This window comes from Acipenser ruthenus, chromosome 7, assembly GCF_902713425.1.
Source record: "Acipenser ruthenus chromosome 7, fAciRut3.2 maternal haplotype, whole genome shotgun sequence".
In the NCBI taxonomy this organism is placed as follows: Eukaryota; Metazoa; Chordata; class Actinopteri; order Acipenseriformes; family Acipenseridae; genus Acipenser; species Acipenser ruthenus.
Window position 1 is genome coordinate 15,292,013 of NC_081195.1, and position 16,551 is coordinate 15,308,563.

The 16,551-nt window shown below is 36.8% G+C and overlaps 1 protein-coding gene across 2 annotated transcripts in view; it reads left to right on the forward strand.

Moving 5' to 3' along the window:
* Nucleotides 1-16,551, forward strand: part of LOC117414972 (cGMP-dependent protein kinase 1) — a 186,088-nt gene that overhangs the window by 122,660 nt on the left and 46,877 nt on the right. For both annotated transcript variants that reach the window (XM_034024849.2, XM_034024848.3), the window contains exons 4-5: nucleotides 4,672-4,777; nucleotides 7,291-7,354. In XM_034024849.2, coding sequence (XP_033880740.1) covers nucleotides 4,672-4,777; nucleotides 7,291-7,354 — 170 coding nt within the window. The remainder of the gene's footprint in view (nucleotides 1-4,671; nucleotides 4,778-7,290; nucleotides 7,355-16,551) is intronic.

A 16,551-nucleotide genomic window follows, 5' to 3' on the forward strand; every position in this document is an offset into this window, starting at 1 on the left:
CCCCCTAATGCTAGTTGCCAGAAGAAAGTAAACTTCCATGTATTTCAAATTATTTTTTAAAGGTGAACTTCCAATCTTTATTTTTATTTAAATATTACTGGTGGTTTGGAGACTCTATGGGCATGGGCTACACATGTTTAGATTGTACTTTAATGTTTCTGCATATTTTATGTAGCAAATTAATACAGAAAGTTTGAATGATTCTACAGTTTTTGTTTTTCTGAAGTTTGATATCTTTGTAAGATGTACATTAGTTAAAATATGCATTGCTTGCATGTAAAATCATATTGCTTTCAAAGCCCATTTGTAATGTAGAAAAACATGTATTTATACTTAATTCAGTAGGCTCTGTATTTTAAATGTGCGCATTTACTAACAATGATGCATAAACTAAGGATATTCACTCATTGTTTCGTGTTTTCTCATTTCCTGTTGAATCTTTTATCCAGAAAGTAAAGCTCACGTTTCCCTCTTGAAAACAGTGTTCATTGGAATTATGAGAGTTCAGGCCGGTTTGGGCTTAGAACATCTGTCAGGGTTCCGGAACAGCCCCAGGCTCCAATTGGAGTGCTAAGTAGTAGCTGATTGTCATCCTTCATATTAGTTTTGATTGTTTACTAAAAGATATTATTTCATCTTAACATTACAAAGCTTTTCCTACAGTATTTGCATTGATGTCTGTAAATGATTTTGCTAACTGACAGTTATAAAGTAGATAAGAAAATACTAATCGATTATAGTTTTGGCTTGAATATTTTGTTCCCAGGTGCAATTATGGTGCCTTGTTGTGTTTTGCTTGCTAATTAAGAATGGCTTGATAAATAGCAAACAAATTGCTTTTCTATTCAATAATATTCCCTGCAACATTACCAGTCTGTTACTTAAGGATTTCTTTTAAAAATCAGATAAGGTTACAAATCTTTATAGTGTATGTTTGTTTTATATAATAAATATTAAAATACATAATTTTCAATCCTTAGCTACAGTACTGCAATTTCTGTAAGGGCTGTATACACAGGGCCGGTGCTAGGATTTACTGGGCCTTGGTGCAAGAGTGTAAAGTAGACCCCCCCCCCTCAAACAAAAAAAACTCAACTTAAAATAAATATAATTGAAGTTTTCCTCCAAAAATGAGTACAAATCATGTGTGATTTTTGGGGAATTCAACGTCAGTTTCTGTAGCTGCACAGGTTTATGTTTCATGATTTCAACTCTTAGCTCTTTGCTACTAAAGTCAGGCCAAGTAGTTGGATCATGAAAATCACATAAAGGTGACTGACTGGGTACCAGGTTTACAATACATGATTCAATATCTTGTATTTGCTGCTGTTGTACATTTCCAAAATCTGATGTCTCTAATTCACGTCTTTCCTCTGGCTCAACTGTTGTCTATATTTCTGCTCTTTTTGCTTTGCTTTGAACAACGCGACTTGTGTTTTGATGGCATATTCGATATACCGTACGTTATGTACTTATTACCACAAATGTGGAAAAGTTAGCTTACATCCACCAAGTGCTTTTTTTTTTTTGTTTTTTTTTTTACCAGGCAAGTCTATTATGGAAAATTGAGGTGTTATATAATTGTTCGTACAGAGAATTAAAGTTGACTGATAGGCCTATGTGTTGTTTTTTTTTTTCAGAAGTAGTTTTGATTATATACCTTGTTAGTAAAACTGTTTGTTATAATCTTCATAAACAGCAGCTGTGGAAGAAATGCAACCTCCCCCCCTCCCCCCCGTAAATTGAACGGTCTCTTGTTTTTAACCGACACTGACCTATTCTAAAGTTTCACGCTGAGTGCCGCCTACGTAGCTCTGATTTGATAATGTGTGTTTTGACTGACATTATAACTTTGCCACGGTTTATTTTTTAACCACCGGGAGAACGGTTTTTTGTTTTTGTTTTTCGATAATGGACTTTGAAAAAAAAAGATTGGTATGGGCAAAGATATTATAGAATATCTTTGGTATGGGCCCCAGCAGAGCCTGGGCCCGGGTGCAGTCGCATCCCTCGGTCCCCCCCCCCCTGGGGCCGGCCCTGTGTATACAAACTCCATCGCAAATACAGTATAATCATTATAGGTTTTTGGCAGTGTGCTATTTTTCTTGACACGGTCTGAATGTGAGGACATTATTAAAAGAAAAGAAAAAACGTACACATCGACCACTTGTTTATAATAAAATACTTTTTATAATGAAGTGCCCACTGAGAGCTAATTCATTTGTTTACACAAGAAATACCTACTGAAGTACATGCCTAGCTGCCTCCCACGTTAGGCAGCCAGTCTACCTCACTGCCACTTTTACAAAAGCAATTGACAAAAACAGTGATGAAGTGATCTGTGTTGTGCGGCCAACCTTGTGCAGCTCTTACTGCTAGTGCTAAATGAGAAGAGCCTGAGCTTTCAGTCGTACTAAAGAGAAATGGAATGAAGTGAATAAGTAACAAAATACTAAATGAAAGATCTCAGTATTGTTTACTTTTGGTTTAATGGTGTTCTTCCTTTCTTAAAAAAAAAAATCTTCTAAGGACAATTTTGAGCAGTTCTGTATAGCTCTGCTTTTTATTAACATAAGGCCTAAATAATGTATGTCCTATGTTTCATCATGTAATGCTTCTGAAAGTAAAAGTCATGTTACTTTTGTGTCGTTTCTGTGCTCATCATACCTTCATTTCAGTTGTCAGTTTGCTGTGGTAATGTGCCATTTCCATAGGAATCTGCTTAATGCTGCTTTATACTGTTAATCCACACAACTGCATGCTGTGGTACCATTTGTCTAATGGCTTACACCATTTCAGCTGCACTTGTGTTACCATTATACCCTTAGTACAGAATACAGTGCACTCTGTTTATAAGAACCACAGCCGGATGATTTGATTCTTATAAGCGGTTGATTCATAGCAGCGGACCGATACAAATACTGTGGTTGAGAATGAAAACGTTGTTCCCTGCAGTGTGATGGGTTGACCACTAGATGTCACGAGTTCCCGCATATATGCACAGTGACCACACAAAGTATTGTTTAGTTAGTTCTCCAATTGAAAGCAAGGTTTATTTTGTTTGTTTGCTTTATTAGCGGTTATTTCCCCACCACACTGTAAGTAAAATAAAACCAACACTGGTTTTAAACTGTAAATCAAGACTCCAGCCTGATCATTTACACTGCCCTTGGCCACATCACATAACAATTAGCAAAAGCGTCAACAGTTTAAATACAGTATACAAATGTCAATGGTGCTCATCAGCTGAGGACAATACATCAAAACAAGTCCTTGTGGGTAAGCAACTTGTTATATTATTATTATTATTTGTTTAGCAGACGCCTTTATCCAAGGCGACTTAAAGAGACTAGGGAGTGTGAACTATGCATCAGCTGCAGAGTCACTTACAACTACGTCTCACCCGAAAGACGGAGCACAAGGAGGTTAAGTGACTTGCTCAGGGTCACACAATGAGTCAGTGGCTGAAGTGGGATTTGAACCGGGGACCTCCTGGTTACAAGCCCTTTTCGTTAACCACTGGACCACACAGCCTCGATTTTGTTTACTTAAGGCTACAAAATCCTATTGTACTACAGTATACTTGAGAAGCAATCATCTCGCGAGGGTGCCTAATTTAACTGCCGTTATGTGTAATGGCCTTTGAATTAAATACTGACATTACTGTACAGTATTTTGCTGTCAGGACTACCACTGCATTTAAGCATCTGTGGCTTACTTATTTTCTGTTGTGCTGCAAATCTCACAGTTTTTCACTAAGCGGAGATGCAAAGTTCCACAATCCTCCCCCTCCTCCTCCTCCTCCTCCTCCTCCTCCTCACCGCGCCGTGCCGCACCACAATCCCACTCCCTCTACATGCATATCACACAGTAACACTGCTGTACTCAGTATGTATTCAATGAATGTGTATTCACTTTATTAAAACCAATTTTCATTAACAGAGAACACAAAAAACATACCTGCACAATGCAGTGGTGCAGTTTGATTACAAACAATGCAGTGTTTCCTGCATCACTGCACGATCCATGTGGTGTACGTACCTAATCAGGGCGAGATCAAATTCAAATTCAAATTCAAAAACAGCTTTATTGGCTGTACGTGTCACTGCACTTGATCAAGTACCTTATTACATGTAGTCAGTTTGCCCCAAAATGATTCTTATAAGCAGATTGATTGATTCTTACAAGCATATTATTTTACATTGGATAGTATAGGAATGATTTTGTCCCAGTGGTTTTGATCACTATATGCAGTTGATTCTTATATCAGTGATTCTTATAAACAGACTGCACTGTATTTGTATTGTAGTACCACTGCATTGCTGCTAAAGATTACCGGTATTTGATAAGGGAATCCACCCTGTTTCAGCCATTGAATGAGAATGGAATTAGTACTATATAAAAATAGTAATATAGGGCAGCTTGAATCAAAAACATGCATTACCAGACTTTTTACAGGAAAGCTACAGGAAAATCAATTTGTGTTCGCCTGTTTAATATGCTGTAAGAATTCAAAGCGTGATTAATTAACTGTAGTGCATTAAGAAAAGCAATTCATTTCAATTATTAACAGTTAATAATTCATATTAATGGTCTTTACAGTTTATTAATAATATTTTTTTCTCTGCTGTGTATGCCACCTATTCATTGAAATTCTTTTTGTTTTTTCAGCTCTCACCAACGTGAAGTTGTGGGCCATTGATCGACAATGTTTTCAGACGATAATGATGAGGACTGGTCTAATCAAGCATTCCGAGTATATGGAATTTTTGAAAAGGTTGGTTTTTATTGGGATATTTTTTCTTACCCGCATGAACGTCACTTTTCTCCCATTTGTTTTCTAATTCAGTATAATGACTGCTATTATCTATGCCTCTCTGTCAGCCAGCTCCAATCGTCCACCTGTCGGTTTCAGGAAAAAAAAATAAAACACATCACTTTTCCTTTCATTTAATTATGAGGGTCTTTTTATTTACATAATGGCCTTGAAAAGAGCATGCTGCTTGAAAAACATATTTTACATATTAAAAGGCTGATCGTGCATTGCGCACATACACCTGATTTAATGTCTCAAAGAAGCAGGAAACAGTTTATATATTTTTTCTGTCTATTTTATAAAGATCAAACATTTTTTGTGCAGTGGTACATAGGAAAAAGTGTTACATTTGTTTAGGAGAGGCAACATTTTTTTTAAAGCAGCTGTGTGGATATTGTCACACAAATAGAGCTGGCTGGTTTGCTAAATACTTGCTCCTACTTTTTCCTGTGTCTATTATTTAAAATTGCAATATTTCAGTTAGTGATATGTGTGATTATTAAAGTGACCATATTAACCTAAAGTTACTTTCTGATTTCACGCAAGTTTTTACATTGATTCTGTTCTATAACTCAATAAAGTGCTAAAGTGGCAGGACTAGAGTAGCAAAATCAAAGTGCTGTTCAGAGAAAACCCAAGCAAAGCTCCTGTAATGCAAGACTCCCTACTTCTCACAAATTGTCAACCCAACCTCCTGCTGCTGCACTGGCTAATCTGTACTCCTCTTTCTTATAGTATATCAGCGATGGAGAGTTTCCTTTTGATCAGGATTTGGGTGATTTGGGCAGAACACACCATGGCTTATTTAATCTTACAACGAATGAAAAGTCAACCTAATTTTGACTAAAAAAGAAACTTCACAAAAAAACAAATCAAGCTTTTCTGGTAAATAATAAAATCCCTATGGTATATTAAAAAAAAAAAAAGAAAGACAATTTAGGCTCAGTGCGCCATCTGTAGTTGTAAAAAAGGAATGCCATGATTCACTCATGGTGCAACTGTCTATGCTGTAATGGTACTGGAATTGTTACCAGAATATGCACACTTTTGACTGATGTTCAGTTTATTCTTACAGTATAAACACAAGACAGCTGGGAGAATTACAATTCCAGTTGCTTTAAAGAGTTGCTGATATGTCCTTGTTTAGGGTGTTTTGAATAATATTAACTGAAGTTTCTTTTTTTTATATTATGCGCTATTTTGAAGCAAAGGCAATATTTGAGAGGAATAAAGTAAGTGTGACGGTTTGAAAAGAGCTGAAAGCAACTTAGTTGCTAAAAGAAAGTATTTCAGTCATAACAGTTTCTTGCTAATTTTATACCACTTGATGATTTCATTATTTTATTTCCCCCTGAAATGTTTGTCTGCACAGTAAAACTGGAAATACTGTACCTGTTTCTGGAGCATTCTTTATTTGAAATGAGAGGGTTCGTACATAAATCCTTTAATCCCTTATATCCTTTGCCAGAAGGGAAATACGTTTGGTCTTAGACTGGATTACCTTTATGAAAACATTTTCAAAAAGTGTCTGCAAAATGTGTCATTTTTCTTTGGATTGCCTTTGTTTACTAAGAATTATAAGAACAAAACCACATTATCCCTCGACAGTCTGACTGTGTGTGTGCGTTATTTGGAGGAAATCAGGGTACAGTTGATGAGTCAGTTTTATTCTATACGGACCGAGACAACAGATTTCATGTGCTTATCACTTAAAATATCTGTATCCAAAGGCTTTTTGTGTTGCACTTTACAGGAAGCCATTTGACAGATGATGTCAGATTCCAGAATAGAGGGGATTGATTTAAATGAAGTCAGCTTTTACTGGTAACTTTAGAAGCCTTTTAAGCTTCACAGGATGGGGAAGTAAGCAAGAGCTAGTCATCTTGCTGCGTCACTTCTTTTTTTATGGATAAAATTTAATATTGAATCCTCTGCAGTGTACCAAGGTGCAGTGTTGAAAAGGTTTGTGAGTCTTTGCAGAATTGTTTGCTTAGCCCGGCATGTGTGTTCTTGGGAGATTTTATGAGCCCAATCAAAAATCAAGAATACATTTGGCTGTTTGGGCTACTGTTATATCATGGGTTGTAAAACTGACAGCTCTTAGAAGTGTGAAAGCAAATTGACTCTTAGATTTCATTTAAGAGTACAAACGATGGATTTAAAAAACTTTGGTTAGCACATATTGAAGGCAATCTCAGCTTTATAGCTTGTTAGATTGTTTTTTTTATTTAAATTCACATTTTGTTGGAGCGTTAAGCTACCATTATTTTTTTTTAACATATAATATTTCCTCTGAGAAGTTACCCCTTCTTGCTACATACACTTTTTTATATTTTCTAGGACCACATTGTTATCCAGCAACCTTACTCAACTTGGTTTAACTATTTAACAACAGCCATACAATATTGCCCCTTTGGTGGAACCATTTCCCTTCCAAGTTTAGAAATGTTACAAAAACTTTTTTTTTTTTGCAGTGTTCCAACGTTCCATGGCCTTCCAGAGGAAATACTGAGCAAGCTAGCCGATGTCCTTGAAGAGGTAGGTCTACAAATTTTTCAGTGAAAGACATTTTAATAAAATGTACAATTTCCTTGTACAAGAGAAGCACATTTCTTGTCAAATATTTATAGAATTTTTTTTTATATCTTGAAAGGCATCAAAACCAGGTCCTGTTCATGTGCCACCTGAGAAACACATATTGCCACTGCAAACACACGAGACAGTTTAACAGCATAGTTATCTGAAAAACGTGTCGTTCTATTCTTGGTATGTTTTAGAAAGATGCATTGGTTGGATTTGTAGAGTAACTGGAGTCCAAAGACTAGGTCTGATGCTTTGCTGACTGTAAAAGACACAAAGCTACTTCATACTGAAGATCTGGAAAAGAAAAAAATAGGTTAACAATCAATATTTCAGTTGTATAGTCACTCTCAATAATTGCCTAGAAATGCTGAGTGTGAGTAGCTAACCTTGCTTCCTATTTCTTGCCTATCTTTCTGAAATGTCTGCTAAGCTGTTAAGCATTTCCAGTTCACTGCTGAAACTTCTTTGAGACTTTGTAGCTTTGTATTGTGATGATTCGATGAGTCTTTTTAATAGCCTTATGACAGCTAAATATTCATATAAAAACACCTGTAACTTATGTTGATTCTATTACTAATGCATTTGCAAAGAAAACATTAACTACATTAACAGCAAAGTCATTTAAATATGTCTCTTGTTTTATAAACATTTAAATGCTGTTCTAGCACGAAATTACTTTGAGCATCTGAAATAATTGCATGCCGAAGTTGAAGTCAGCTGAGGTGATCTCAGGTAGTTAATCTACAAAGGATTAAATCACACGCTTATATCCCATAGTCCCCTGGGAAGAAAACTGTTCCTTGTTTGTCATGTAAAAAACAATGCCTCACATACTGTAGCATTGCTGTACCAAAGATGTAATGACTAGTTTACACTACTAGCAAGTTAACTTTAACTTAAATGGTTCATAACTACCAAATAAGACATATTTTTCTAATTTGACTGAATTAAAAAAATCAAAACAAAACTCGTACAGGTAAAAACCTTGCCATAGACTTCTATAACAACTAGTTTTCCTCAACAGGTTTAAATTAATGCACTTGACTAAATCTGTGATGTTGGCAGCAGGTCTTGAATTGACCTACATTGTATGCTTGAGCAAGTACATGACTACTTTCTTCTCAGTGGTCTTGTCATTATATGAACGTGGCACCATGGTAATTTGAACAATAACTTACTTTTGAAAATGTAAATTCTGGGAGACAAGGATTTAACTGTCAACCCTGTGGTCTTAAATCAAGCCTGCTACAAAGTAATCAGATTGACATTACCATGGTGTGTAACTACGTCAGGGTTGGCCTACCATAGTGAGATACTTAATGTCAGTCTTTAAGTGATTTGGTCTTTTGACCAAGGACTGTTTTATCTCGTTTATAAACCACCAGTTGTCTGTGCTCAACTATCCATCTTCTATAGTATTAACAGCATGCATTTTATATTCAAATAGTTTTTTGCCCTCAGTTGACATGAGTAAGGCCCTGTGAAAATCGCAGAACTTTTCTTTGAAGTTCACGGCAGTGTCACGGGTAAAGTATCATATTTCGCAGAATGTGCACGGAACTATTTTATAAATTATGTGTACAGATTATTATTATTTTTTAAACACCAAATATAGAGATAAATGCACTGACATCATCAAAATCAACGCCAAAGTTATTCAAGCACTTTACAATATCAGAGAGACGCAAACAAACGCCTCTTTGTCAGGTCAAAATGTAATGTGTTTTGTGCTTCACGGTTTTCAGTGGACTTTTGGAACATTGAAATCACCATTTTTTGTTTCTTTGCAAATAAAGCAATCGCAGTACTGCTCTGGATTTCCGGCTTTCTCTTTCGGTGAATACTTGAATCTAAATGCCTGTCAACAGCCAATTCTCGGTAGTGATCTACAGTAACCTTTCAGGACGTACAGGAAAGCTTACCTTCCTCGCTGTGTAAAACTCCTACTGGATACTGCTTTACGTGATCCGCTGCAGACATTTTTTGACCTTTTTGGAGACATCCATTTTCTTGTTTACAGTGTGTAGTATTTTAATTTCCTGCCTAGATTGCATAGTCACATGACAATCACTGCACAGTACTATGTGCATGGAGAATATTACATGCAGGCACACAGCAGAGCTGTACAGTTTCGTTAATGTGATTTTTTTTTGGATGAAATACAAATAATAATTATGAAATCATATATTTTTATGTCTTAAGAATATTGTAAAAATCACGGTATTGGGCTAATTTCACGATTTCCGCACAGCCCGTAAAATCGCAATTTACACAGGGCCTTAGACATGAGGGTTCAAAACTTCTGAAAATAACTTTTAGCTTGGGAGAGTTGCCAGAGAGACTACCAACCTAATTATTAAAAGCTGTCAACTTGCAAATATAACAAATGCTGCTGCCTCAAGACCTTGAAAGCTTTAAGTGTCAGTTTGGGATTAGAGATACAATAAATATGCTAAAATATGCTAAAATATGATTCTTCAGTATTTAGGTTATTAACATGAAAATTGTGTATTTTCACTTCATTAACATTTTAGGAAATTAAAATGGCAATCTCTAGATGATAATTTACAGAGGGTTTCAAATCAATCCAGATATGATGTTTGCAACAGTAACTGACCTGCAGTTGTAGTTTAGTTAAATCAGGCAATGTCAGGGTCCTGTTGTTATACCAGTAGTGCTCATAGTCATACAAATTGTATGGACTGAAGTAAAAACAAAGGCCAGCATTGTTCTGTGTGAACCAAAGGTTGTGGATCTTAAGAATGAATTTCCAGTTCTCTTATATGGGTGCTGTAACTTTATTTATTGTTTTACACTATCATTGTGCTTCCTAGTTGCATGTAAACCTAAAGACTTTCCAATTTGTCTAAATTATCCTCATTAAAAGATAAAACACAGAGGAGTGACAAACTAAATGAGTTTGTATCACCTGGCTAGAGAAAGCATAACTCTTCAACCATAACAAAAAGCATAACAGAATTCAGAGAGAAAACAATTGCAGGGTATTTCCATGAAAAAATACTCATTGCAATAAACTTTTTTCTAGGTATTGAAAACACAATTGTCATTTATTTCTACTTAGATTTAAAAGAATGCACTAGTTATGGTTGTTGTTCTAACCACTTTAATATAAGTGACTGTGACAGAGGCAGAATGATTCTTGGTGATAAGCCTCCCTCCCGACCTGTGAGGGTGCTGTGTAAAGGTTAGGTGTAAGTTAGCCATATAGAAAGGGGGCGGAGCTACGGTACACCAAGTCATCGAACCGGAAGGGATGCGATGTGGCAACTGCTGATTGGAGGAGAAACGGTTGCAATCGCTAACCAAGGGGGCGTGACTGACAGTATATAAGGGGACGTAGCGAGGTGATCTGTTCCTTTGTATGGTTAAACACTGAACCGGAAGGAGAAACGTATTGGTATCTTGAGTGTTTTGTTTGTTTTGTCTTGTCTAAAATCAGTCTGTTTTCTATGCTGGACGCAGTGGTGTTCCAAACCCAGTCACTTGTCGTGTCCCCCAAGGATCTTTTCTTGGGCCCCTTCTCTTCAATATCTACATGCTGAAGACACACCCAGCTCTACTTAAAACTCAACCCTGGTAGCCCCTCTGCCATGGTCCGGCTCTCGGCTTGCATTCAAGACATCGAGGCCTGGATGTCTACAAATTTTCGTCCGCTGAACACTAGAAAATCTGAACTCCTTCCAGTAGGATCTAAAACTTAAGAATCTAAATATAGCTGCCCTGAACCTCGGAAACTGTCTGCTACTGCCTTCCCCCAAGCCTTGGTGTACTTTTTGACAGCAACCTCTCCTTTGATGCCCACATCTCCTCCGTGGTCAAATCTTCCTTCTACCATCTTCAAAACATCTCCAAACTCCGTCCCTACCTTTCCCTCCCAGATGCGGAGATACTTTTTCATGCATTTGTCTCCTCTCGACTTGACTACTGCAACTCTCTATATGGTGGTCTCCCGGCACACACCATAAACCGACTGCAGCTAGTACAGAATGCCGCTACCAGGATCCTTACCAGATGTAAAAAACGTGATCATATCACCCCCAGTCTTGCCCAGCTGCACTGGCTACCTGTAAAGTTCAGGATTATTTTCAAAACTCTCCTGCTCACCTACAATGCCCTTCATCACACAGGTCCCAAGTACCTCCTCAACCTGCTATGTCCCTGCCCGCAAGCTGAGGTCCTCCGACTCTGGCCTGCTTGTTTTCCCCAAGCAAAAGTGCACCACACTTGGAGAACGCTCATTTAGCTTCATGGCTCCGAATCTTTGGACCTCTCTCCCAGCTTTGGTGCGTGATATCACATATATCACATTATTTTTACATACAATTACATTTTTTATTTTTTATTTTACACATTATTTTTACATACAATTACCCATTTATACATTTGGGTTTTTTACTGGAGCAATCTAGGTAAAGTACCTTGCTCAAGGGTACAGCATCAGTGTCCCCCATCTGGGATTGAACCCACGACCCTCTACTCAAGAGTACAGAGCCCTAACCAGTACTCCACACTGCTGCCCGTACACTTTCCACTGTATTTAATGTACTATTTAATGTATTATGCACTTTCCACTGTATTTAATGTATTATGCATTGTTTTTTTATTTTTGTTGTTTTTTACTGTATATTATGTATTATGCATTTTCTCTGTATTTAAAGCATTATGAATGTTCTTGTTGTTACTACATCTTGTAAAGAGCTTTGTGATGGTGGTCTACTATGAAAGGCGCTATATAAAATAAAGATTGATTGATTGATACTTGTTTGTTGTTATTAGACTAACACGATCCGGAGATGTCGCTACAGGCCAGCACTAAACCCGGACAACACTGCACCTTGTTCATGATAAACTGTATTTTCACCACAAGCACTACAGCACTCACTTTGGACTTGTGACCGTGTTTGTGTTTATTGTGTGTGTTTAAATACCATGTCTATTGTTTCGGGACTGAACCCCGTGGATTTAACTGAGCAATACACATCGTTGTGTATTGTCAGTTCTCATTATTATTTACTGTTGTCAAGTGATGTTGGATTACAAATAAAACCATCATTTCACCAGTACTTTGTTGTTTGTCATTATCTTGCGCACTGCATCACCTCTACACCTGCGCACTGCAAACCACTTTGCCACAGTGACATGAGTGTGTCAACAGTGGTGGTCCAATTTGGTGTGCCTCTAAATGTTTTTGGAAAGGCAGAAATGATTAAACTAAGTTAAGAAGCAAGGCAGTGACACGCTGATGAGGCCACGAGCCAAAATGTTTGTTCATGATTATTAAATGAAATTTGAAACAAATGCATAAATAAGAGTACAGAAAACTCAGAGGAAAGCTTCATTTCCTGAAAGGTACTTGAGCAGACTCTCAAAAAAAAAGAATGAACAATGATTTATATTAACGTCAGTGACAGTGGACTCCCAATGCTGTCTGTTTGTTTGTTCTGCTGCTATGCCATAAAAAATTAAATTAAAAGCTTTGTAATTAAGAGTCGATGGTAATTAAGCGTTTGACTGCTGAGTGAATGTACCCTGCGGCAGACCTGTTACTAGCAGGGTAATTAAACTGCTCTCTGCAAAGAAAGCAAAAATGTACAAGGAGTTTCATAGGGAGAGCTGGTAAGTGAACTTTTCATTCATGTGACCAAAGTTAAAGCAAACAAAAGTAACTCAATTTTGATGAAAGAGATGAAAGGAAGGCAGTGGAGTGAGAGTAACTCAAGCTGGTTCATGATCAGTTTTTACAGGTTTGGAGTTTTTACTGAACCACACAAACAAAAGCCGAGAAAAAAATGGGAGGTAGGGGATTTAAAGACCACCATAGTTGGTACAGGTGAAAATTTCGGGGGGAAACTTGAATTTGGATATGTAACAGTCTTTTCACATATACTTTATTATTCATAATTGTGGGACAACTAAGGAGCTACCAACCAGGTTGTGGCAGGAGTATCAGGGACTAAGCGGTGAAATGAGCCTCAGTAGCTGAGCTTCAAACCCATGGCCAGATTACAGGGTGTACTGTACCAACACCTTTACAGTATCGTAAATACCATAATATCCCAAGGCTTTGATTATACTTTAGTACCTTTGCCGGCTGTATTGATTAACTGAGCAACTACTTGTGAGCGACAAAGGTACAAAAAAAGTTCTAATATGTATATGAATACAAATTTAAACTTTTCCCTGCATCTTCCCTTATAAGTCACTATGGTTGACTGGGCTTGGAGCTTGTGTGATCAAAACATAGTGAATTAGAATAGATAAGCAGCACTGTAGGATATCAAAGATTATTAATGCATGCGAAAGCCACAACTATTTAAGGATCATTTCAGAAATTATGAATATGCAAAGTTCAAATTCTCTGTTTTAACTACTTACTTTAACCCAGTGGTCCTTACTAAAATGTGTGGAAGACCACATTAGTAACTACAAAATCACTGAGGCCCCCTGCACCCACAGGCTATGCTCTAAGAGTTAATAATCTTAATAGGGTTTTCATTAGCCCAATCTACTAATGAAACTGTGGTTTACAGTGTACTTTAATTGTCCTTTTTATTGTTTTTTAAATGCATCCTGTAGAAGTTGGTTCGTTGCTACAGATAACAAAAAAATAGTTGATGAAATGGCTCACTGACACCTCTCTAGATCCTTCATAAGAATGCAGTATAAGCTGTGCTTAGCAAACAATACTGTAATAATAATCATTTACACTTTGTAAATCATTTTATTTCGGTTTAGATGGTCTTTTTGTGATAATTGATCATTTAACCAGCAAAGATAAGACCTGGAGACAAGAGTGTAGTTTTTGGCTATAAATAAACAAGTAACTACACAAAAAGATTTACAGAAAATATACATCCATTCTTTATTTGTCAAGTATATGATAATAAGCAATTACAAATAAAAAGGCCCTGAAAATTACATCGGTGTCTAGTTTGAATTCCAGACATCTGTTCCAAGTCAAGCAGTGGGCGGGCATTCCCACAGTGTTCTCAGTGACATTAAGTGCTTTGTGTCAAGGGTTAATCTTTTTCCATATTGCGTGTGTGTGCATATGGGGCCACTGCTAACATCGTCTTCTATGACCCTTACTGTTGCAATCTGGAATCACAACCAGACAGACGTGGAATCTGCTTTATAAATAATTCAAAATAAAAGAACACAGCTGGCACCAGTCGATATGTTCCAGACAGATTACAAGATTTGGGAGAAGAGCCGATTTCAACATTTTTCTTCCAATATATGTTGACATTGTGTTCTTTTTTTTTCTTGACAATTTGTTAATTATCTTGATTAACTCGATGTTCAATGTCTTTTGATTAGACTGAAGTAAGTTGAACACAATCTTTAAAGGTTATATATAGAATGAGGTAAGCCCTAGGGAAGTGTAGTGTTGCTGATTTGCTTCCAGCACCCACTGGTGTTTGAATCAAACTACTTCATGTGTATTTACTACCTTTTACCTGCAGAATATAGTACCCTCCAGGTGAGATATCGTAATTCATAAACAGATATGATTACAAATGTATAGTGGCACAACCCCAATAGCTAATGTGTACACCCATGCCATTTCTGACTAGTCACATCCACGTGATGGGAGATAATGGGAACTTATATGTCATTGTATTATTCTTCATCTTCAAGGGTCAACTTTGTCTGTTGAAGAGATTTGATAAGATTTCCTGTTGTCCCTGGCAGCTATTGGCACTTTTGGGTCATTGATCAACCTTGTGTTTCACACTTTGCTCTGTAATTCTGGGACTGTATCATACAGAGGTGATGACAAATTTGTCGTTAGTAGATGGTGACAGCCAAGAGCGGTTTTGGACCCAAGCCCAGAAGCGACAGGAAATAGCTTTGGAATCTGAGATCAGATTGGGACAAACCGGAATTTCATCAGGCTAATTTCTTCTGAAATTGGATCCCAACCTGCATTTATCCTTCTGTTTTGTTTCAACTGTTTAAAGCTATATTGAGTAATTTTTGCCTTTGGGTGGCTTCCACATTATATTATTATAAATAGTTAGTGCTTAGAGGCACTACTACAGTACAGCTAATAACTACTACCGTAAAGCTCTTATCTGGGATGAAACTTTGATCATTTTATGATTAAACGTCCCTAACAAATACGCTTTGAAATGTTAGATGTTTTCTCAACGTGTACGATGACCAAAGCACATTAAAACTTGGCAAGAAAGTATGCAAGCTGTTTGATGGTATCAGGGAGATGTGGTAAACTCACACTGGAAAGGCTCCTGCCCCTGCAGTGAGCGAAACAGACCATGAATCACTACTACCTAATAAGGTCAAATACCCATTTAGATTTTCTTTTTATTGATACATTTAAAGTATGTAGGGGTCTCATTTCAAAGCTGTCAGATCTTAATAGTGAGTTGTTTGGTTCTGCTTTTTTGTCAAATTTATAGTTATTTTTATGGCTACAGCATCTTTGAAATTGCTTTAAGTACAAAATATGTCCAGTTATGTGTGTTGATGCTGCATAAACTGGCCTACCCTTCCTCCATTTTACAGTTTATAGGTAAGAACTTAAAACATGACATTTTAGTGAAAATACCAAAGCAAGTATTTTATTTTTAGCATGACCTTTCAGCCTGCTCCTTTTTATTGTACGTTTGGCACACAAACATATCTTTGTAAAACAGGAAGTTACTTTATTGCTTTTCCTTTCATCATATTCATCACATAGCTGTAGCACCTAGTATTTTGACCTTTTATATTTTCAAATAATGGTTTACACTTTATACAAAAGGAGAATAACAAGTGTTGCATTAAAAATAGTATTTTGTCATTTTAAACTTTAGCAAGGTATGGAACTGTAAACATTTAACTAGTAAAAAATGATTGACAGAGAATGTGGTTATAATAATGTTAGATATGTAACTGATGATCTATAGTGTTGGCAAGGGTCCAGTTATATGAACAATCTATGGTTTTGCGTAAATATTATAAATACATACACAAATGAGAGACCACCTGGGTTTAATCTCAAATCTGCATAAGAAATGATGTAAACTTGGTTGTCTTTGGGCCTTTGGTGTGCAGTATACGTCATCACAATTTTGATCAATAGGCAGCCCAAGCTAGGGTGTTTTTTACAACAGGATTGAGGTATA